Below are 25,083 nucleotides of genomic sequence, written 5' to 3'. Positions count from 1 at the left end.
AAAGATGGTACACCAATATATAATACGAAAGGTAAAGTCGATAGATGGGTGGAATATATTGAAGAGTTATACAGAGGAAATGAATTAGAAAATGGTGTTATAGAGGAAGAAGAGGAAGTAGAGGAGGATGAAATGGGAGAAACAATACTGAGATCTGAATTTAAGAGAGCATTAAAAGATTTAAATGGCAGAAAGGCTCCTGGAATAGACGGAATACCTGTAGAATTACTGTGCAGTGCAGGTGAGGAAGCGATTGATAGGTTATACAAACTGGTGTGTAATATTTATGAAAAAGGGGAATTTCCGTCAGACTTCAAAAAAAGTGTTATAGTAATGATACCAAAGAAAGCAGGGGCAGATAAATGTGAAGAATACAGAACAATTAGTTTAACCAGTCGTGCATCAAAAATCTTAACTAGAATTCTATACAGAAGAATTGAGAGGAGAGTGGAAGAAGTGTTAGGAGAAGACCAATTTGGTTTCAGGAAAAGTATAGGGACAAGGGAAGCAATTTTAGGACTCAGATTAATAGTAGAAGGAAGATTAAAGAAAAACAAACTAACATACTTGGCGTTTATAGACCTAGAAAAGGCATTCGATAACGTAGTCTGGAATAAAATGTTCAGCATTTTAAAAAAATTAGGGTTCAAATACAGAGATAGAAGAACAATTGCTAACATGTACAGGAACCAAACAGCAAAGTAATAATTGAAGAACATAAGAAAGAAGCCGTAATAAGAAATGGAGTCCGACAAGAATGTTCCCTATCTCCGTTACTTTTTAATCTTTAGATGGAACTAGCAGTTAATGATGTTAAAGAACAATTTAGATTCGGAGTAACAGTACAAGGTGAAAAGATAAAGATGCTACGATTTGCTATAGTTTTGATGTAGTAATTATAGTAATTTGATATAGTAATTCTAGCCGAAAGTAAAAAGGATTTAGAAGAAACAATGAATGGCATAGATGAAGTCCTACGCAAGAACTATCGCATGAAAATAAACAAGAACAAAACAAAAGTAATGAAATGTAGTAGAAATAACAAAGATGGACCACTGAATGTGAAAATAGGAGGAGAAAAGATTATGGAGATAGAAGAATTTTGTTATTTGGGAAGTAGAATTACTAAAGATGGACGAAGCAGGAGCGATATAAAATGCCGAATAGCACAAGCTAAACAAGCCTTCAGTAAGAAATATAATTTGTTTACATCAAAAATTAATTTAAATGTCAGGAAAAGATTTTTGAAAGTGTATGTTTGGAGTGTCGCTTTATATGGAAGTGAAACTTGGACAATCGGAGTATATAAGAAGAAAAGATTAGAAGCTTTTGAAATGTGGTGCTATAGGAGAATGTTAAAAATCAGATGGGTGGATAAAGTGACAAATGAAGAGGTATTGCGGTAAATAGATGAAGAAAGAAGCATTTGGAAAATATAGTTAAAAGAAGAGACAGACTTATAGGCCACATACTAAGGCATCCTGGAATAGTCGCTTTAATATTGGAAGGACAGGTAGAAGGGAAAAATTGTGTAGGCAGGCCGCGTTTGGAATATGTAAAAAAAATTGTTGGGGATGTAGGATGTAGAGGGTATACTGAAATGAAACGACTAGCACTAGATAGGGAATCTTGGAGAGCTGCATCAAACCAGTCAAATGACTGAAGATAAAAAAAAAAAAACAACATTTGATGAAAAAGATTGTCCTTTTTTACAAAAACAACACACCAGCTCACTTTTTTCTAATAGCGACAGCACACTTTTCACATTAGTTTACTAAATTCTTCTTCCCCCCTACTTCCCAGACATATTAACTTTGGACCGTTAACTTTTTCAATATATGAAAAAGTGGCCTATTGGAAAGAGATTTACACAAAATGATAAGTTACTGCTGTCCTGTTGTGAAAACTTGTTGCTACCTGTTGCGAAAACTTGGATAAATCATACTATAAAAATGGGGTCGATAAACTTTACCATCATTGGACTAAGTGTACAGACTTAAAGAAGATGTTAGAAAACAGAAAAGATGTTTACTGAAAAATTGTCTTTTGTAGTTTTCCAAGTACTTTACAAAACACCCCTCATCTGAAAAAAATTATTGTAAAAGACGCGTATAATTTTTTATTTAAAGTATAAATTGAATTAATAATACATTTATTACTTACAGCATTCTTAATGGTATTATATTTTATTAGTGTGTGTGTTTGCTTGTTTTTGGTTATTTCTATAAAAGTTATTTTCTTAATATATTCATCTAATTAAATGATATTCTTGGAATTTTTAGCTTACAAAAGTCTTCGTAAGCTACTTCCATAAGCTTACGTAAGTTTAGATAGAGGTTTTTTTGGTAATTCACTGGTTGGTTTTTTATGATTAATATCTATATGACCTTCAAGCTTCTACTTGGAAATATTAAATGCAAAATTTTAATGCTTGAAAAATGCAAACTTGATTAGGATTCAGACTCCAGAGACCTTTCAGAAAAAAAATTAATCATTAAACATTTTCTGTGGAGATCATTTATTTTTGTCTTCTGTATTCTAACTGTGCTGTAAAATTTTGAAGGCTGAACCCATATTGTGTACAAATATGGAGTATGGTCCTGTCCTGAGCAACACTTAGATTGCATTTTTTTTTTTTAAGAATAATATTAAATAAGTTATATTTTATTTTTAAAAATAATCGTGGGAAAAGTTGGATTCTTTGTTAAACTTTATAATACTGTATTTTTACCTTTGTTAACAGATCTTTAAATTAAAATCAAGATTTGAAAATATTTTCTGTTAAAGTTGGTGTTAGTTAAATTGAAGTTCAAGCTGCTATAAAGTACTTTTTTAAAAGGTTTAACCATGACTGATATATAAAAATAGTTAAAATCCACATTAAAGAATCCTCATTCTTTTAGTCAGTAAAAAACTCGAGCAGCTGAATTTAATTGTGGTCATACATTCATTCAAGTTGATGAACATTCGGGACTCCCAAAAACTGTTACAACCAATGAAATCAAGACAAAAGTCCACTTTATAGGTGTTCAGTATCATATGTTATTTCCTCTGTATTTCTTATAAATAAATTTAACTACTCTCTTGTCTTCTTCTTTATAGAAAGCTGAATATTCAGTTGGCTTAATTACAACTGATGTTTAATATATTTTATTATTTTTGATCATCTACAATTATGACAATTATGATCATCTCATCTCATACATCATAAACATAACAATGTAATTCATACTAAAAGTATTATACTTAAATAAGTAAACGTTAACAAAAAACAGCAAAACAACAACAACAAGTGTAACCAGTGTATTTTATTTAATACAAAATAATCCTGTGGATTACAGTACTAGAATAGTGGGAAATTAACGCGGACATTATTCAACTTACAGCCATATTAAATAATTACCAATTAAAGGCACATAAGCTTGATGACATTGCAAACATCTTGATAGATATTTTCCATTACAATTACATGTTTTGGGTATGAAAAAGTTTTTCATTTGATGGGTGCCGCATTTGATGATAGTTGACTAAAAATACATTTGAATGAACACTTCTTAAGGGTATTTTTAATTTGGCCGCAAATGAATCAGCACTTCCTCTGCCAGCAGAAAGATTTTCATCAGCTAAGTTACTGATGGTCGTATCTTTTTTCCACTTGTCTAAAGGCCAATGCTGGCAGAGAAAATTTCACTTTCCTGGGGTTGGTATTGAAAATATAGTGTCTTTTCCTGTAAATTTGATGCAAAAATCACCAGCCTTTTTTTTTAAAAACAGAAGAAAACCATAAATAAAAAGCCTTGGATGGTTTTTTTTATACTCACTTTCCTTCATATAGAATCTGCATGTTAACAGCATTTTCTGAAAATATATCTTGAACTCTTTTTAATTTTTTGAAATTGTACTTCCAGTTCTCCATAGTTATAGGATTTATTAGCTAACTGTTTCAACTTTATTTAAGAATTTAAGTACATCTAATTTTATTCTTAATTGCAACAAAATGTGTTTTCTCTTTAAATTCATGTTACATAAAATGGGAACATAGACAAATAAACAAAAATAAAAACTGAATTTAAATTCACTAATACACAATACTCTAAAACACTCACAAGAGAAACTGGATATAAAACTTTATGTACATTAAATTGTGTTTAAGAACACACAATACAGTTATGGAACAACATACAGTACTGTCCTGATGACAAAAAATAATTGAGCATTTTACTTATGTTACCGATTGAATGTCATATTAACAAGATTTCTTTTAAATTTAAATGTGTCTGTGATTACAAAAGGTAAATCTTGATCAAACCTGATCAGTATAAGACCTGGATATAAGCTTTTTTTATTCATTACTACTGATTGCATAAGTTATATCTTTAAGTAAAATTATAAATTATATCCTTACAATCTTATATAATAAGATAATAAAACAAAGAACATAATATTTTTTTCTTTAATAGTTAATAAACATTTAGAGATCGGTTCAATTGACTTTTGTTTTAGCAGTTGATAAATTCAATTGTCTTATTGTTGCCAACACAAGTTTTGTTTTCACTTTTATTTGCTGACTTAGTTGACATATTTACGTAGCACTTATTTAAAATCAGTTCTCTCTGCTTGTATTGAAAAGAATATACTCATAAATTTTAATGGGAATTTTTCAAGTCGCAACAATACATTAATAACATGTATTAAAATGATTCATATAGATAAATTATACGCAGTCTTTTCTGATTATTCTGTATTAGCAATACTTGACTTTAATAAATGTACAACAGTAAATAAATCTTCATTATTATAATTGAAGAAAATTAAATTTTTCTATTTATCAGACTTCAAAAGAAGAACATTCTCAATTCGTGTGTGCCATTTGTATGTTTCTTTTTTCTCCTTTCATAAGTTTTTATTGAATGCACCAAATTGACTAAACATTTTTTAAATGATGGCGGATGATCCTACAGTGATCTTGCTCTACTACTAACTGATTGAGTCAATAGAAAAAAATTCTGGTTAAAAAACGTTTTTCTGCAATATTGTATACATACTTGCTTTTGTACAATTTTTTTTGTATGCTGTCCAGATATTCAAAGTTCTGTTTACTGGGAAATAAGAAACTGCATTAGTTAATTTTTAATTAAATAAGACACATTGTATAATATAATTGATAAGAAAAATATATAAATGATATCTGTAGGTTTCTGGAAAACCAGCACAAGTCCATTTTTTAAAAATTGTATAAGTTTAACTTTAATCTACTTTGAGGGTGTTCTTTCTCATGGAACTTGCAGTTTTGAAGTAAAAACAGCGTGTTCTACATATATAATTGATAAAACTATTTTTGAAAACTAATAAAACTATTGACTTGAAAATATTATGTAATTGTACATCATGGTACAGTTACATTTTAATAGATTCAATACATCTATTGTATTGAATATATTATCATCAAATATCATCAATACATCATCCAATACATTTTAATAGATTCTACATGTTCATAGACATTTTAGTGGTTTGATAAAGAATTAAATGAAGGATTGATAGATTATACTTCTTATTTACCTGGTGTGGCTAAAAAAAAAAGAAACTGAATAATGTTATAAATCTTTAAGTTTTATTTTTATATATTTTTTTTAGCACACCTCAAATATAGAATATATTTTATTTTCCAAACCATACTACAGATTTTTAACAGATTTCAAGAATGAGGGAGTTTTCAGTTTGATTATATTTACAGAATGTAACATGAAGTTCTTCCAGGACTTCAGCCAATTCTAATCATGGAAATAATGGAAAAGGTTGATATAAACATTTATTCATATGTCCTCATTTCACTGGGGTAGCTAAAATCCGAGCAAAATCTTTTACTAGCCGTTTACATTTACTTGCAAATGAAGAATTTTAGGACATATGTTATACATACAGCCTAATCATTCCTGATATATTCTGGATTTAATTTTGTTTTTGTCTGGGCATAACTTTTCAAGTACACTAGTTTTGATGAACTTTTTTTCTTCTTAAACAATACAGGATAATCCATACCATTATCGAGTTATTAGATCATTAAAAAAAGTATAGGTGAAGAATTGTAATCTAGGTAGTTATCATTAGACAATTTTTTTCATGTATGATCCAATAAGGTACAATTTTTTCATATGAATTGAAAAAACTTTTACAATCTATATAAATAAAAATGTAAATGTTCGTTTGTTCAAAATCTTAAATCTCTGAAAGTTCTTCACAGATTGCTTTGAAATTTTGAAACAACGTTGCATTCAAATACGCGCGTGCTTTTGTACACCTAAGATGTCATACCTGTGGCAGGTAAAAACTTGCTTTTTTTTAAAAAAAAGCACTATCTGTTGGATATAAAAGCAACAACACTGTACTAAATATTTTACGATTCTGTTTCAGTGTTTCTGATATGTGTGTTTGCTGTAGACTAAAAAACTACTGGACCGATTTACACGCAGGGAAAAAGGGAAAGAGGAAAAAATCAAAAAAGGTTAAAGGGAAGAAGAGGAAAATGTAAAAAAGAAAAAAAGGGAAAATGGGGAATAGGAAAGGGGAAAGGAGAAAAAAGAAAAGGGAAATATAGAAAGAAAAATTGGGGAAGAATGTGAATGAATGAGGAAGTGGCGAAAGGGAAAGGGGATGTAGTAAAAATTAAAATGGGGGAAAAGGGAAAAGTTTCATAATGTTTATTTTGTTAATGTTTTATCAAACAATTGTGTTTATTTCGTAATTATGTTAAATTGTGTTCATTTAATGCATATATATATGGATTAAATGAACACAATTGAAATATATATATACCCTAATCTAGCAATAGCGAAGCATTGCCGGGTCTGCTAGTTAATAATAAAATGAAGTATGATAATAGTAATTTAATATTTTTAAAAAAATGTATTCTCACATTTTAGATAGCCTCTACTCATGTATGTTGTTCGACTCTGGACACCAAATCCTTTACATTTTTTTCCTTTAAGCTTTTAAGTCATTTCGAACAAGCCTATTTTGTTCATTTCTGTTACAAGCAGTCTCTTTTGTAGGCCTTCCCATATTTCCACTTTGACAAAGTTGAAAAACTAAAAAAAAACAGAAGAAGGTTTTAAAAACATTGATTAAAAATATTTTAATATATAACTTTAATCGACCACAAATAGAAAAACAAGAAAAAAAATATTGCAATGAAAAGGGAAAAATAAGTTTTCTACTATGTCATCAAATATAATCTTTGAAACCTGTTTAGTTAAGTTTTTTATCTTTAAGTCTTCTGTTAAGTCAAAAACAAATTTTAAAAATAACAGAATAAATAAAATATTTAATTAAATTTTATAATCTATTTCTTGTTCGCTCATAATTATTTAAAATTTGGACTTCAAAAAGTAGGTTTCAAAAATTTTGTTGATGGCTTAATAGAAAGATGATTTTTTCCCCTTTAAAGTGCAAATTTTATTTTTACTTCCTTGTTTGAAATAAAGGAAGTATTGTGATTGCAAAAAATGTTGGTTTTCAGATTTCAATTGCATAACTCAAAAATGATTAGCCGTAGAATGTTGAAATTTTGGATTTAGGACTGTTGTAACATCTAGTTGTGTACCTCCCTCTTTGATGGCAATTGACTGAACCAAAAGTGTCCAAAAAAGCCCAAAATCCAAAAAATGTTGTAACTGCAATAATAAGCCCTCCTTTAGAGCTTTTCAACAATACATCATAAGTAGTACTTATTTTTATTGGTTACAGAGTTGTAGCCAAATTAAATTTCGATGGATGAAACATTTGGATCTTAGAAGGGAAAGGCACATCGATTTGAATCAGACTTCATCTTTTTTTATTACCTTTTTTTTAATTTAAATATATTGATTTATTAATAATTATTATTAACATTAGAAAAAAATTTGATAATAAAAAATATATGTATGAAAAAATATCAGAAGTTATTAATGAAAGAAAATTTTATGTACTTTTCATTTTAAAAAAATGTGTATATATAATTTAATAGGCTTACAAGGAATTCATGTGGTGCCCATATAAGATTTTTTTATTTGGGGTAGATTCAATTACTTTTTCAAATATATATTACATATATTATATTTTAAAATTATTAAGTAAACATTAACAATTCATAAGCAGAAATAATTATTAATTAATTTCTGATTTATTTAATTAAATTGTAAATTAGAAAAAGAAGATCCCAAATTTATTAAACATGTGTATAGTTTGTTTTGGTAAATTTTTAATAATAATTTAAAAATTGTTTGTAAATTTATTCTGAAATTAATGCTAATGAACGTAATAAACAGATTGACTGGGCGGAGTAAAAAATATGTGTGTTGATAAACTGAGGTAGTTAATGCGTACACTGTACTAATTTATTCTTAAAGGCACTTTTATATTTGTCTTTTACTGTGATTTCTAATTAGTATTTGTATTTTACCTGTAATTTTAGTTGTGTCTTGTAAACTAGCTGTATGCCTACATTTTTGAGTTGTGACATGTCTGTAGTACCTTATGACTTGTTTGTACAAGGATCATGTGAGAAGTTCTCAGCCTGGCAAAGTAAACATAAGATTTTTTCAGAAACTTTATTTATTATTTTTCAATGTATTTGAAATTTGATACATTTAGACCAACAACTTTCCAACTTTTTAATGTCCTTAATATGCAAATCAAAACTTAAACCGACAACGATTGTTAACGTCTATATGCCTACAAGCACCCATGATGATGATGATGAGGTAGAGTGTGTATACGAAGAGATTGCTGAAGCAATTAAACATGTAAAAGGAGATGAAAATTTAATAATAGTTGGAGATTGGAATGCAAGCATTGGAAAAGGCAAGTAAGGAAATATAGTGGGTGAATACGGGCTGGGCAAAAGGAATGAAAGAGAGGACCGACTTATAGAGTTTTGCTCAAAGTATAATTTAGTAATTGCCAACACCCAATTTAAAAATCATAATAGAAGAATATACACTTGGAAAAAGCCAAGCGATACTGCAAGGTATCAGATAGATTATATCATGGTTAAGCAAAGATTTAGAAATCAACTCGTTGACTGCAAAACTTACCCTGGAGCAGACATTGATAGCGACCATAATTTTGTGATAATGAAATGTAGATTGGGGTTTAAAAACCTGAAGAAAAGGTGTCAGATGAATCGGTGGAATTTAGAGAAGCTCCTCTACCTCAAGAGGAGGTAAAGAAGATTTTTGAGGAGGATATCGCAAGAAGTCTGAGTAAAAAAGATAAGGTAGAAAATGTAGAAGAAGAATGGGAGAATGTTAAAAAGGAAATTCTTAAATCAGCAGAAGCAAACTTAGGCAGAATAAAGAGAACTGGTAGAAAACCTTGGGTTTCAGACGATATATTGCAGCTGATGGATGAACGTAGAAAATATAAGAATGCTAGTGATGAAGAAAGTAAAAGGAACTATCGGCAATTAAGAAATGCTATAAACAGGAAGTGCAAACTGGCGAAAGAAGAGTGGATTAAAGAAAAGTGTTCAGAAGTGGAAAGAGAAATGAACATTGGTAAAATAGACGGAGTATACTGGAAAGTTAAGGAAAATTTTGGTGTACATAAATTAAAATCTACTAATTTGTTAAACAAAGATGGTACACCAATATATAATACGAAAGGTAAAGTCGATAGATGGGTGGAATATATTGAAGAGTTATACGGAGGAAATGATTTAGAAAATGGTGTTATAGAGGAAGTAGAGGAGGATGAAATGGGAGAAACAATAGACGGAATACCTGTAGAATTACTGCGCAGTGCAGGTGAGGAAGCGATTGATAGATTATACAAACTGGTGTGTAATATTTATGAAAAAGGGGAATTTCCGTCAGACTTAAAAAAAAGTATTATAGTAATGATACCAAAAAAAGAAGGTGCAGATAAATGTGAATAATACAGAACAATTAGTTTAACTAGTCATGCATCAAAAATCTTTACTAGAATTCTATACAGAAGAATTGAGAGGAGAGTGGAAGAAGTGTTAGGAGAAGACCAATTTGGTTTCAGGAAAAGTATAGGGACAAGGGAAGCAATTTTAGGCCTCAGATTAATAGTAGAAGGAAGATTAAAGAAAAACAAACTAACAAACTTGGCGTTTATAGACTTAGAAAAGGCATTCGATAACGTAGACTGGAATAAAATGTTCAGCATTTTAAAAAAATTAGGTTTCAAATACAGAGATAGAAGAATAATTGCTAACATGTACAGGAACCAAACAGCAACAGTAACAATTGAAGAACATAAGAAAGAAGCCGTAATAAGAAAGGGAGTCCGACAAGGATGTTCCCTATCTCCGTTACTTTTTAATCTTTACATGGAACTAGCAGTTAATGATGTTAAAGAACAATTTAGATTCGGAGTAACAGTACAAGGTGAAAAGATAAAGATGCTACGATTTGCTGATGATATAGTAATTCTAGCCGAAAGTAAAAAGGATTTAGAAGAAACAATGAACGGCATAGATGAAGTCCTACGCAAGAACTATCGCATGAAAATAAACAAGAACAAAACAAAAGTAATGAAATGTAGTAGAAATAACAAAGATGGATCACTGAATGTGAAAATAGGAGGAGAAAAGATTATGGAGGTAGAAGAATTTTGTAATTTGGGAAGTAGAATTACTAAAGATGGACGAACCAGGAGCGATATAAAATGCCGAATAGCACAAGCTAAACGAGCCTTCAGTAAGAAATATAATTTGTTTACATCAAAAATTAATTTAAATGTCAGGAAAAGATTTTTGAAAGTGTATGTTTGGGGTGTGCTTTATATGGAAGTGAAACTTGGACGATCGGAGTATCTGAGAAGAAAAGATTAGAAGCTTTTGAAATGTGGTCCTATAGGAGAATGTTAAAAATCAGATGGGTGGATAAAGTGACAAATGAAGAGGTATTGCGGCAAATAGATGAAGAAAGAAGCATTTGGAAAAATATAGTTAAAAGAAGAGACAGACTTATAGGCCACATACTAAGGCATCCTGGAATAGTCGCTTTAATATTGGAAGGACAGGTAGACAATATTTTTAAAAGACTCTATTTAAATTATTTTACATCTTACAAAAAAATATATTACAGTTGTGAAAAGTTTAATATAAAGAAATAAACTGAAATAATAACAGCCTAAAAACCGACTCAGCTTGTCATTTTCTCTATCCACATATGACGTGTTACATGATTATAACTTAGTGTGACACAGTGGTGCTCACTTTATGTCAGAGTAATGTCTCAACCATTTTGTTATATTGCAACATAACTAAAACACATATCAATTTGGTAAATGCTTCAGTAAAAACAGCTGTGTGTGTCATTATCCTAATAGTTGATAAAATTTTAAATAATACTAATAAAAATAATTAAAAAAACCTGGATCTCCTGCATCCTATTCAACATCTACATATGCTTCACTTAGTTTCACTAATAACTTCTGATTTTTTTCATATTTTTGAAGTTATACTTCTTTTGGCACATTGGGAGAAACCAGTCGGTGTGTTTTCAGCAAGTTATAGAAGTTGCACGTACCAATGTAACACACTATGAAGATTTTTTCAGGTCCAAGTAGATCATGCACATACGTTTAGTATCTAATTCAGCCAGTCGTTCAATGCAATTAAGTGATTAGCACGTGTTGTAAAGATAACAGATATTGAGTCGTAATAAATATATATTTATATATGTATTTACATACATGGATTTCTGAAGACGGATAATTTAAACTGTGAATATTGTTGTTCATATTCATAAAACTTTATTTATATTGCAGTGTATATATTTTTTAAGTTATTTTGTGAAAATTGTGTATCAAGATTTGAGGTTATATTTATGTAAATATTATTTTTTATGAGAAAAATTATATTTTTTAATGACAAAGTAGCACACATCAGATAAATTCTTGATTTCGCATAAATAATTTTAAATTTACAAAAAACAGAATTTTTGATAAAATATACTATTATAAAATAAAACTATTTGTATCATATTTTTCATATCATAAACCGCTGATAACCATTGTGTGTCTTCAATTGTCATCCGAATAATTAATGGAACTAAACTAATCGAAATATATTCAATAAACTTTGTTTTGTGTGACAATGAATATTTCAATACTTTTTAAACTGTATAAAAAACTGTTAAAAATTAATATTATCTAATTTAATTGTTATTTATTAAAACTTTTATTCATGGTATTTAATGTTGTCTGTTGATCGTTTGACTCGGTTCAAATTTATTTGAATGCAAAAAATTATTTTTTTTATTCACACCAAAGAAGTATAAATTCTTATCTGCAACATAAGTACACACAAGCTTTTTTTTTTATTGTTGTTATTATTGAATTATTCACAATTGTAAAAAAAAAATTACAATCTTGGGTTAACAAATCAATATGTTTAAATTGAAAAAAAAAAGTTAAAAAAGAAAAAAGGAAATGAAGTCTGATTTGAACCAATTATTATTATTATTAGGTTGAGATGGTCTTGGATTAGTTTCTTACTGTTTGGTTATTTATTATCAAAATAGAGTTTCTTTGTATTCTGGTTTTGTTACTTTATTAATAAATCGTGTCGGTGATGTATTTTTAATTTTGTGTTTGGGTTTATTTATTAATTTTGGTTCTTTTCATTATATTTTTTATATTAATTTTTTTAATAATGATTTTATGATCTTGATTTATCCAGTTTTGTTTGCTTCTTTTACTAAATAAAAGTGCTCTTCTAAGATCCAAATATTTCATTTAGCTATAATTCTGAAGCCAATGAAAAGAACTACCACTTATATTATATCGTTAAAAAGCTGTCATGGAGGGCTTATTATTGCAGTTAAGAAACAGTCAAAAATACAGATTTTTTGGATTTTGGGCTTTTTTCGACACTTTTGGTTCAGTCAATTGCCATCAAAGAGGGAGGTACACAACTAGATGTTACAACAGTCCTAAATCCAAAATTTCAACATTCTACGGCTAATCATTTTTGAATTATGCAAGATACATATGTACAGATGTCATGCTGAAACTAGTCAGAATGGATTCAGGGTTGATCAAAATTGATATTTCCGTTGAAATCTGAAAACTGAAATTTTTTGCGATCACAATACTTCTTTAGTATTTTGTACAAGGAGGTAAAAAAGTAAAAATCTGTTTTTGTCAAGTGGACATTTGTGTGAATGTACAGACAAGGTATTAAACTTAAAAGAGGCCTCATCACTCAATAGTTATACTAAATGCATACTTTTGTTAAAGTGCATATATTAGTGTGAGATGGATAAATTAATGTGGAAGATGTTGGTATGACTGAAGCTGGAGAGGGGAGCACTGTTTATTGCGTGCACATTTGAGTATTGTCAGTCTGTCAAGCATTTGCTTTTGATCAAGGTTAAGTAATCATATGTTGATCGTTTGTTAAAATGTGATTAACTCTTGCAGAATATGTATTTGTAAGGGCAACTTATTTAGTGATGAAATCTCATGGGTGTTGATGAAACTTCAGGGAGAAATTTTAAAAGGAAACACCAGTGAAAAGTGTTATTCAAAAGTTAGTTAAAAAATTTTGTGAAACAGGTTTGATGTTAGATCAGAAACATGCTCGACACAGGCCAGTTTTAACAATACAGGTCACACAGGACATTAAAGCAGCAGTTACATCATCTCATAAATCTTTACAGAGATTAAACTGGGAAAAGAACATTTCACTAGGTTCAGCCCACACTGTAGCAAGGAGAATGCTGAAATGTTGTTCATATTGAATGCAAGTTTTACATGAGTTAACTAATTCTGGTATTCTAAAAGCATTCACTACTGTCAGTGGTTCAAGAACTTTATTAAATGCAACATTGGCATTTTTTGTCAAGTGTTTTTCACAGATGAAGTGTTGTTTCACCTTGGTAGGTATGTTAATAGTTAAAACTACCAGACCTGGATTACAACCTACTATTTTTCTTTGAATCTCCCCAACACTCACAAAAAATGAGTCTGTGGTGTGCAGTTTCAAGGCAACAAATAATAGTAATAGGATCCTTGTTTTTTGGAAAAACTATAGATGTTGTCGTCTACCAAGATATTATCCAACAGTTCATAGCCTTACTGTAAGAGGATAAGTATGACTGCTGGTTGCAACAGGGCAGCATCACTTGCCGTACAGCTCACTCTACTATGGAGATGCTGCAGGATTTTTTCAGTGGAAGAATTATTTCTAAAGGATTGTGGCCAACAAGATTCCCTGATCTGATTAGTCCAGACTTCATTCTGTGGAGTTACTTAAAAGAAATTGTTTTGTTTGCCAATAAACTATTATTTAGAGGCTAAACTAATTGACGAGGCTTCTTTTAAGTTAAACATCCTATATGTAAGTACATATGTCCATAAATATGTATGTTGGCCTATATTTGGTCTTATAACTGTGAACTCCATTTATCGATATTCAAACTTGGTAGACAGGTACTCCCTTTGAGGGGACAGAATGTATTAAATTTTTTCAGAAATTAGAAAAAGCGTGGGATTGTTTTAGCAAAATATAATTTGAAATCATTACTCTGGCTCTTCACCCAAGGATTTTCTTTAAAAAGTTGAAATCATTTTTTTACCATCACAAATTATCAAAAATATTTATTTAATATTCACCTCTTCCCCAAAAGCAATAAATTAGAAAATAATAAAATTAGTAAAATAAACAATCTGAGATTATTTTATGTTTTTGCTGCATTCATAATAAAATTTTTCTTGTTTACAGAGCTGGTAAATCAACTGAAGGACAAATAATTGGTGATGAGTGTTACAAATGGCGTACATCGGGTTGTGTTCTTGGTAGTAGATGTCCAAATAAACATATTCCTGAACATAAGGGTATAGCTCTTCGTCATAAGACTGTATGTTCACAACATTAATTAAAGCATACTTCTTCATCATAAAACTGTTTACAACAAAATCATTAAAAAAAAATCATAAAAATGTTGACGACGTTACTTAAAACATACTTCATTATTTTAATAATATGTTACCTTATTTTTATATTGAATTTTTTTTAATAAAGAATGATTTTAAGATTTTTTTCTATTTATTAAAAAGGATGATTTTTAAAATGTATGGGTTTTATTTTTTCCCCCAATAGTATAGTATAATTATCTTGTAGATTAATGATGTAATATTACAAATACGAGGTACAAAATAAAAACAAACCTATTATTTTTATTTAGTGATGTATTGAATGAATAACTATAAAACCAAACTGAGCCTGCTCAAACTGCAGTTATTTGAGTGTCATTTTTTATGCTGTTCATACTTTTATGCAGTACAGTTACATTCTTTGCAGTTGTGTTTTTGCTATATTCAGTAAAGGGAAAGGTTACTCTAACAGAAGCTTTTGTACGTTCTAGATCCTTTGAAGATGAACATCAAATATTTGCAGAAAAATTTCTGAATATCAGTATCCCAGCAAAGAGTAATGTACATGATTCAGTAAAAAATGGCATACTGTGGGGTCGGTTTCAAATGCAAATGAAACCTTCCATTATGACTCCTGAATTCATATCCAAAATTCAAAGAATTTTTGCCGGTCCAAAAACTGTATAATTAAATAATTACAATAAAATGGTGTAAAATACACATCTTGCTGTAAGATACTTAATGATTTAAATTTGATACCATATATGCAACAACTTAAAGGAACAGACAAACCAAAACATCTGAACTATTCCAACCAGTTTCTTAAAAACATTTTCAGTGGACAGTGCGCTGTATTTCATGTCTAACACATAGTTTCATTTGTCTGATCATACTAATTCACACTAACCAGGTACTGGATGACTGAAAATCCTTACCAAATATTTTGTTGTCCATTTCATGATGAGAAAACAAGTGTGTGTGGTGTGCTGTTTTTGTAAGTGTACAGTGGAAGCCAGTATTTTTTGACCAGACTTTCAACATTGAAGTATACCATACAATTTCAAAGAATTCTCTGGATAACAGATAGTGAAAAAAGTGTACAGACTTTTTCAACAAGACAGAGCAGTATGCCACACATCATACTATTCACTAATGTATATTTATGAGATTTTTAAGAACAAATAGTCAACAGAGGATGATGGCCTCCAGATTCCCCAGATTTACTATTGCAATTTTTTTTTTATGGCGTTTGAAGGATTGAATCAAATCCTTATACCATTGACGAATTAAAGGTTAACGTTCAACAAGAATTTGCATTAGATGATGCAAAATGCTACTTTCACTCAAACACAAAGTACAATACAGCAGCAGGATGGAACACCTGCGCATTTTGCTCTACAGTACGCGTTTCTGAATGAAAAATTTCCAGAATGTTGGATCAGCGTCACCAGCTTTGTTATGGCCACCACAAAATCCTGATCTCACCACACCAGACGATTCATTATGGGCAATTATCAAGCCCCATGTATCTGCATGTCGCTACACCACAAATGAAGAATTGTACAACGCTGTGAGGGATGCCTTCTGTAATGTAAGACCAGAAATGCTCCGTTGAATGCCACTGATGATGTGCTGATGTGTAGAATTGTGCGTGCATCATGAGGGTGAACACACAGACCCACTTGGACCATTCAAATTAATACTATGTATAAAGTGAGTAAATAAAATATTTCATTATTGTATCGCATTTTTCATTTATAACTCGTATTACAAATTTTTATTTCTAACTTTAGGGGGTACAGTGACTTCCCAGCCACTCTGAACATTTTTAAATTTAATTCATAAAATATTACATGTCACAACTGTGTTTAGTCTATAGCAGTTCAGTTTCAAATTGCTAACCCTGTACCTGACAGTTGTTCATAAAATAACTGCCTTTTTTAGAAACCAATTAGAATGGAAGTGATAAAAATTGGTGGAACACAGTAAAAATACCTAATGTGTGCATGTTTATTGGAATTTCATAGAATTCATCAGTTTTTATTCAGCAGCCATTGCGTTAGGGTAAACAAGTGCTGCTTGTCCCATTTTTATTTTGTGTATAACGATGGAGTGCATTGAACAACATTACTGAATCTGCAAGTTCTGCTAAAGCTTTACAGTAACTGAATCAAAACAGTTTGTTAGATTAAGCAAGTTTTCAGGAGCTGTGGGGATTATGCAGATTAAAGACTAGTATAACCACATTTAAAATTGCCAAACTTCAGTTGAGTGATTCCCATACAAGTATGTTGTCAACCAAACTAAAATCTAAATGTTATAATGACTTGCATTACTTAATAATGGAAAATAAGGATGAGCTTTTTTTAAGAAATTGTGTATGATTTTGGGATTAGTGATGTTCTATACACACAGTCTTAACAAATGAGTCGGATATACACATAGTGCCACACAATTTGTGCCAAGATGTTTCTGCTTAAAAGAAAGGGATTTTTGATGTTGCACAGGAAATGCCAGTGGATATCAATAGTGATCATAATTTCTTTAGTCTATGATAAATTTTGAGTATGTGGTTACAATTCACAAACCAAAGCTCAATCTTCATAATGGAAGTTAACAATCATCTCAAAGCCAAAAAAGCAAAACAAGTCCAGGATTAAAATGTAAATGATGTTGCCAGGTTTTTTTTTAAAATATTGTATGCTGTTTATGACATTCAGTTCATCCAGTTCTGTGTAAGAGACCAAATGTGTGAGACTCTTGCAAATGGCAGCTCCCCTTTCATCACAACTGATCTAAGTTTCCTTGGTCAAGCATAGATAGAATTTCTAGGTTTGACAGGTTCTGTATTCACCAGACAGCTCGTTGTGATCTCTGGTTGTTCCTGAAGTACATAAAAGTAGAGCTGATAGCCATTACAAAAAAAGTTTCAACTTCAAACAAGATTAGGATTTGAAACCACAAGGCAAGTTATTTTTTCCTTCACGGCCTATGGTCAGATACTTTTTAAACCGACCCCTTGAAATTCTTTATTGCATTGAGGAGACCCATTGCAGTTAAGAAGTGTATTTATATAATCCTACACATTCATATTTCATTTATTTATACAAATATGAAAATAAATCTTGAATTTTCTTGAGTATTCCAATATGATTTTCAGTGATGTGATTGATGTGGAATACAACAGGTCAAAAGGTATTGGTTGCGTACAGTGTCCATTCTTTGTAATTGTACTTTATCTTCTGTTGTGCATGTGTACACAAAATTAGTTTTACAAAAGAGTAAAATTAATCATACTTTAAAAACAATACATTATTTTTTTGGTGTTTGAAGAGAACGCAGGTGAATAGATTTTTTTTCTGTCCATGAAAATTAAATTTATTTAGACTGTAGAGTAGGTTAGAAATTTATTGAAAGGACTTAATAAATTCTATATACTGTTATACATAAGTTGACATTACTCTTTTGAAGAATTCAATTTTGGCAAGGAATTTTTTTTGTTAATGTTTACACTAATATGATACAGTATGTAATATCACATTTTACGTATTACTTGGCATGTGATAAATACAGTGCATAGTAACAGTTTCTTATTCTATTTTAAATATAACATTTTGAAGTATGCATAAAATAAAAATTAACTACCAAGAAATTAATCCCTAATCTGATGCCAACTTTAAAAAGTATTAATTTAAAGGAAATTTAAAAATATTATTTTTCTTTCTTGGTTGTAGAGTTAGATACAATATAATTTAAAATACAAGTATACTAATCGGGTCAGATCTTACATGTCAGCGTTTTTTCAGATCTGGACATTCCATAACCCCCTCTAACTGAAAAACACAATTTTAGTATTTAAAAATTCCAGGAAAATATTGCCTTGTGATTTACTTAATAATTTTCAGATAATTTTGCTGTCAAATAATTTTTACTAACACCTGAATTTTAAACTTTTTTGTAGTATATTTATATCAACATTATTTAATTCGTTTTTATTTTAAATGATTAATATAGACTTTAAATCATAATTTTTTTAGTTTTATAAATTGTATATTTGTCTTGCTGCTTTGATCAAAATTTTACTACGGTTTCCCTTGATTCATCCAAGCAAATTCTGGTGATTTTTTTTCTGTAAAATAATGTATCTACCCATTCCTGATGTGATCTGTATTACATATTATGTACCAATCAGAAGAAACATTTTTTTATAACTAATCTTAATTAACCTAACCTATTTGTTTTATGAATATAACATTGATATGGTTACGCAGATATCAGGAGTTAATATCTCACCATATTTTTTTGAATAAGTCACTGTCTTTTTGTTGTCATCTCCACAAGTGTAAATCAAACAGTTGGGCATATCACTTTCGAGCCTTTAACAATAAATTCAATAATAATTAAAATATAAATATTGAGCAAAGGAAGAGAAATGAGATAACAGTTTAGTTTAATAATGTGTACACATTATTTATAAAAAAATGCTTAAGAACTTAGATAGAAAGTTTTTAGGAAATGTCTACTATTGATGGATGTAAAGATGGTTTATAGTAATAGATCATATTTTTTTACCTAGCTGCATTTATTAAGAAAAATAATTATAGTAGAAACCATTTTCTAAACATGTACTACCTCTTCTTATAAAATAAGATTTTGTTTCATTTTTCCTTAAATCCAAGCTTTCATCTGAATCTTTATTTTTCACATGCTATAAAAATCCAATATTATACATCAGCACTGGTTTATATGGTGTGAGACCTGCTTCTGTTTTGAAAATAAATAAGCAGATCTATTTAAACACAGTTTTGACATTAATCAAATTAGTCATCAAGATTGTTTTACAGTTATAGTCTTGGTTTAGAAATGTAATTATTTCGTCTCATCTGTAGCAAAATGTTGGGAAGATAATATAAGTGGAAATAATCAAGGAAGTTTTCCTAACCTAAATAAAAATGCTACTGTAGATTTTGGATTAAAGTGGAATTTAGGTTAATTTTTAGTTTTGTAAAGATGTTAAGATGACTTTTACAACTAATTTTAAGAAAAGAGCATCTGCTATAAAATACACATTTTAAATAATATCTGGAAAGTTTTAATGTTAAAAGATAGGACTGTGCACTTATTCAAGCAGAATGTTGTAATGTGTACGTAAATGTACAGAAAAAAGTAAGGAGATTTCAAAAGACAAAAGATCTGAAGATTATTCACAAGATTTATTTAAAAAATAATATTTGGTTTACCTTTTAACGTGCTTGACTATATACTGAATTTGGAGATAGATTTCAGTCTTTTTTTTGCATTCTAAAAAGCCATTTTAAATATATTCTCAGTTCACTCAATCTATCTGAGAATCCCAATCTTCTAACTAATAAAGTATTTATTGAGAAACCTGACTGGATGAAGAGATAAAAGTAATTGTTTAAAAGCTATAAATTTTTTTAATTGTAACATTCCTGGAAACCGAGAAGATGGACTACAAGTAGTGAATGGTGTGATTGACTGAATTAGAGAAATGGAACTAAGGCAACACACACCAAATACAAAATGTAAATGGCAGGTGGTTAGCTTAATTTTTCAGACTAGAAGTCTCCTGATGTCATTTAATAATACTCCATGTAGAGAACCAAATACTTATGTAATCTGAAAGAGGAAGAAGACATTATATCATATTCTTCATAGGTTGATGTACAGTTTTAAAAATATTTAAACTGAAATTATGTTAAGCGACTATTAGAGTTCTAAATGAGGAAAACTGAAAAAATTCAGTGGTCTTAGGTAAGTGAATTGAAGGCATTAATGTAATTATTATTAACAAATTTATTTTGGAGTTTAGCCAAATGAGACCGGTGAACATTTGGCATTCATTTCTCCTTCTGGGATTTTTCTTTGCTTGTCTTCCAATAGTTCATTCTATTGTTTTGTTTTTGTCTTTTCTCTTTTGATCAGACATAGTTGTTTTTTTCTCCTTCTCAAGGAGAAATTTCTTAAAATCTTGAACCAGTTTGCTGAATGAACATTGTTCTATTTCTTAAGATATTTTCATTTCTTTTAGGTCTTTGTGTACCACAGATTTTCATTCTTTAGTAATAAATGTGGTTGAAAATTTTTTTTATATGAACCTGTTATTAATTCTGATAAGGTGGCCGAAGAATTTTACTCTTATTTTTCTGATGGAAAGACATGTTCTCAGTTTCAGTGTATTTATAAAGATCATTATCATTCTTATTATTCATTTTCACCTATTTTTATTAGTCCCTAGCCAATTTTCCTTTCATTTTTTTTTATTGCACTCTTTTCACCTGATTTCAAGCGGAAGCTGCATTGTGACACATATAGGCCTTCTGGTTTGATTACTGTAGTGTAATGCCTGATATTGGCTTTATTGAGAACTTGATTTTGTTGCAAATATCTTCTTTTAGTTGGTAGGCCAAATCCATTCTTGTTTGTTTGATTTCTTTACCATTGATTTGTATTATTTCTTCCAGATATTTAGATTTATTGATTTTTTTGGTCATGTTTAAGGACTGAGGAATCTGATGTCTGTCATGAATTCTGTATTTGGCTGACATTTTTAGCCCTATTTTCTCGGTTATGCCTTTTAGGTGATATTTATTCTGCTGTTGTTTCAAGATTCTCCAAGAAAATTGTACAACATACCCACCAAAGCCTAGGTAGTTATTTCCAATTCCTTTAAATTTCTGACCCAATTTTATTAGGTGGTGTTTCCAATTTTTTTTTTTCATTTTCTTGTCTCACTTTCTTACTGCTTTCTCTAGGAACAGTTAAAAAATGTTAGTAATAAACCATCTTGTTTTACTCCTGTCTTAATTTCAAATTATTCTGAGAGTTTTCCAATGAATTTTACTTTATATCTGGTGTGTGTAAGTCTGTTTAGTAAAGTTAATTGTTTTGATGCCACACAGAATTCTTCTAGGATATTACGAGGGTTATTTTTTTTTCAAGGTCCGATCGGTCACGAAATTAAAACCACAGTGAAAATAAAAAAATTGTTATTTGTAACAAGTAGTTACATAGTTACGCTATTTCTCTACATAGTCGCCAATCCGATTTAGACATTTGTCGTAGCATGGTACCAACTTTCCAATACCCTCGTCATAAAGCGGAGCTGCCTGTGTTTTCAGCCATGTTTCTACGCTGGTCTGCAGCTCGAAGTCTGTGCCAAAATATTGTCCTCCTAGCCAGCGTTTCATGTGAGCAAAGAGGTGAAAATCGGAACCAAGTTCGGGCTGTATGGTGGGTGATCAAACACTTCCCAAAGAAAGCACTGCAGGAGCTTCTTTGTTATAGCTGCAGTGTGCGGCCGAGCATTGTCATGGAGAAAGACAATGCCTGATGTCAACATTCCTCTCCGCTTATTCTGAATTGCCCTTCGTAGACGTTGAAGAGTCACGCAGTATGAGGCTGCAGTGATGGTCGTGCCACGTTCCATGAATTCCACCAAGAGAACTCCATTCCGGTGCCAGAACACAGTAGCCATACACTTTCTGTTGTTTACTGTGAGAATGAAAATGCATCCGCTGTTTGGATTGTTCTTTTGTTTCTTGAGTTTCGAAATGGACTCATGTCTCGTGCCCTGTAATAATTTTGTTCAAAAAATCTTCTCCTTCATTGCGGTAGCGCTGGAGAAACGTTAGGGAGGCGTCCATTCTCATTGTTTTGTGATGGTTGGACAACATCTTGGGAACCCATCTTGTACACAGTTTGCAGTACTGAAGTCTCTCGCTCACAATGGTGTAGAGAGCTGGCCTTGAAATTTTAGGAAACGAATCACTCAATACAGAAATTGTGAACCGACAATTTTCTAGTATTGCCTCAGCGAGTGGTCGCTCAACGAGATCATCGATTGACACTCGCATCCTTCCTTGACCGCCTGCATCATGAACATCTGTACGTCCTGCTTTAAAGTTCCTGCATCATTGTCGCACTTTGTTGTCACTTATTGAAGTTTCACTGTACACATTACTTATTCGTCAATGAATTTCAGCTGCATTACACCCCTCAACCTGAAGAAATCGAATTACCGCACGCACTTCACACTTGGCGGGAGGTGCAATTTTTCAATCTTATTGAATTTTATCATTTTTCATAACTCTTCTAAAATATTCTTCAGTTCTCATGGTTGTTTTCCTGATTCTTTCCATAATTATGCAATGATCAAGTCTTTACCTCCTGTCTTGATGTACTTTTATTTCTGAATGATTTCACACCTATTTCTATTTTATTAAGTGGTTAGGAATTTTCAGTTCATGATGTTAAAATTTATAATTGGACTTTTTCTTTTGGTTTCTGACAATTTAATAGTTTTTAAAATATCTTGCTACAATTGTCATTATTGTTAAGGCCTAATTTTCTATCTTTATACTTGAAGCAAAGGCTGGGAGGTGATTGATATTTATTAAGTTTTTCCTTTAAATGTTTTGTAGAAGTCCCTGAAGTTGTTTTTAATGAAGTCCTATGTGATTTGTTTAAGTTGATTCCTCTCATATTTTCAGATAAGTTTTGATATTTGTTTATTGATTGATTTAAATCTTAGATAGTTTTTGTTTGTTATTGAGAAGTTTCTCCAGGCTTTTAATCTTTCATTTTAGCTTATTCACATGTGTCATTCCACCATCAGTATTCTCTATTTCTTTTTACTGGGTAGATATTTTTGGCTTGCCCTTTGTTTCTCTTTTAGCTCCAACCATTTTTGGCTTACTGTTTGTTAGTTTTTCTTTGAAGCTGGGTAGTTTTTTGGGTTATTTCTTAAATTTTCAATCTCATCTGGTTCTTTTAGCAGACCTCTTGTTAACTTTGTTTTGTGGGGATGAGTCTCATCTTCATTGTTCTGAGGTAGTGATCAGTTTTGATGTTTGTCCCCTATTTGAATTTAATATTTTGGATTTCTTCCTGATTTTTAAATGAAATGGCAACATGGCCAAGTGAAGTTTTCTTAAATTCGGGATGGATGTTTTCTGTTGAGCTTTTTCAATGAATTGAAGTTAATTTCAGGTTGAATGCTTTACATAGTTCGATTATTCTTATAACATTCTTGTTTGTTCTTTCTGTTAACGATTTACTTTTGTTTATTTTTATTAGTTGGTTGAAATTTCAATTTGCTCAACTTAGTAGGTTTCTTTTAGGTTATGTCATTAGTGTGTAAATACTTTATTTTTACTTTTATTATTGTTTGGTAAATGATATGGTTTATTTATTTATTTTTTTTAAAGAAAAAACTACTGTATTCCATATTTCTTTGAATTTCATTTTATTTTAATAAAGATCTATTGTCCTTAATATTTTTGTATTGTGCAATAAATAAAGACACTCTTCAATTATTAATGTGTTTCAATTCACTTTTGTTGCAATGTTATATATATATATATATATACGTATAGATTTTATCATTAACTACTTTGATTTAATTTAAATTTTAATGAAGTTAATCTAAACAGTCATTAGGGTGTTAAAACCATTAAACTGACATTTGAATAAAGTGTAAAATAGAGTAATCAGAATGAATAAACAATAAAATCAATTTCCTAATTTATTAATAGGTTTTTTTACATTATTCTTTGTTACTGTTTGTTCATTTTATATACTGCTGATTTAAGCTGTTTGTCCCAACTAAACTGATAATTACTAAAACAATGGGGGATGATTTGGGTGTAAATACATTTCCTGGTAATTACATAAATCAATTAAAAAATAAATTTATCGATAATGATAAGAATAAATATCTGGATTATCAATTGAAATTGTTAAAAGTGATGACAATCTGGCCTCTGGAAAGTACAAATTTGTTAATTGTAATAGGATACAGATTGATTACAATTTTACGATTTATATTACAAGTTATTGCATCCATCTGCCAAATAATACAGATATATTATTCATCAGATTTAAGCAAAGTAAGTTCCGCTGTTGATATAGCAACAATGACTACATCAGCCAGTTATAAAATGTCATTTGTTGTAATTTATCAAAAATTTTACCAAAAATTATTGTGTACAATTGACAGATATTTTTTAGATAAACCACTGATCACTTGGAACACTAATGGAAGTAATGAGAATCGTATAATTGATATGAAATATTGGATGAGAAATGTTAAAATATATACTAATTTTTATTTAATTATTTCTATTATAACAATAGTATTTTGGGGATTTTCTCCTCTCTTAAACTTAA

The 25,083-nt window shown here is 30.0% G+C and overlaps 1 protein-coding gene across 5 annotated transcripts in view; it reads left to right on the top strand.

Moving 5' to 3' along the window:
* LOC142334444 (uncharacterized) overlaps positions 1-15,051 on the top strand; it is a 593,558-nt gene extending 578,507 nt beyond the window's left edge. For all 5 annotated transcript variants that reach the window (XM_075382445.1, XM_075382442.1, XM_075382444.1 and 2 more), the window contains one exon: positions 14,741-15,051. In XM_075382445.1, coding sequence (XP_075238560.1) covers positions 14,741-14,894 — 154 coding nt within the window. In that variant the 3' untranslated portion in view covers positions 14,895-15,051. The remainder of the gene's footprint in view (positions 1-14,740) is intronic.
* The last annotated feature ends 10,032 nt before the right edge of the window (positions 15,052-25,083 follow it).

The sequence above is a fragment of the Lycorma delicatula genome, chromosome 1 (genome assembly GCF_047948215.1).
Source record: "Lycorma delicatula isolate Av1 chromosome 1, ASM4794821v1, whole genome shotgun sequence".
Lineage (NCBI taxonomy): Eukaryota > Metazoa > Arthropoda > Insecta > Hemiptera > Fulgoridae > Lycorma > Lycorma delicatula.
The sequence above is the reverse complement of the archived record's forward strand: the minus strand, read 5'-3'. Positions and strand labels throughout refer to the sequence as shown.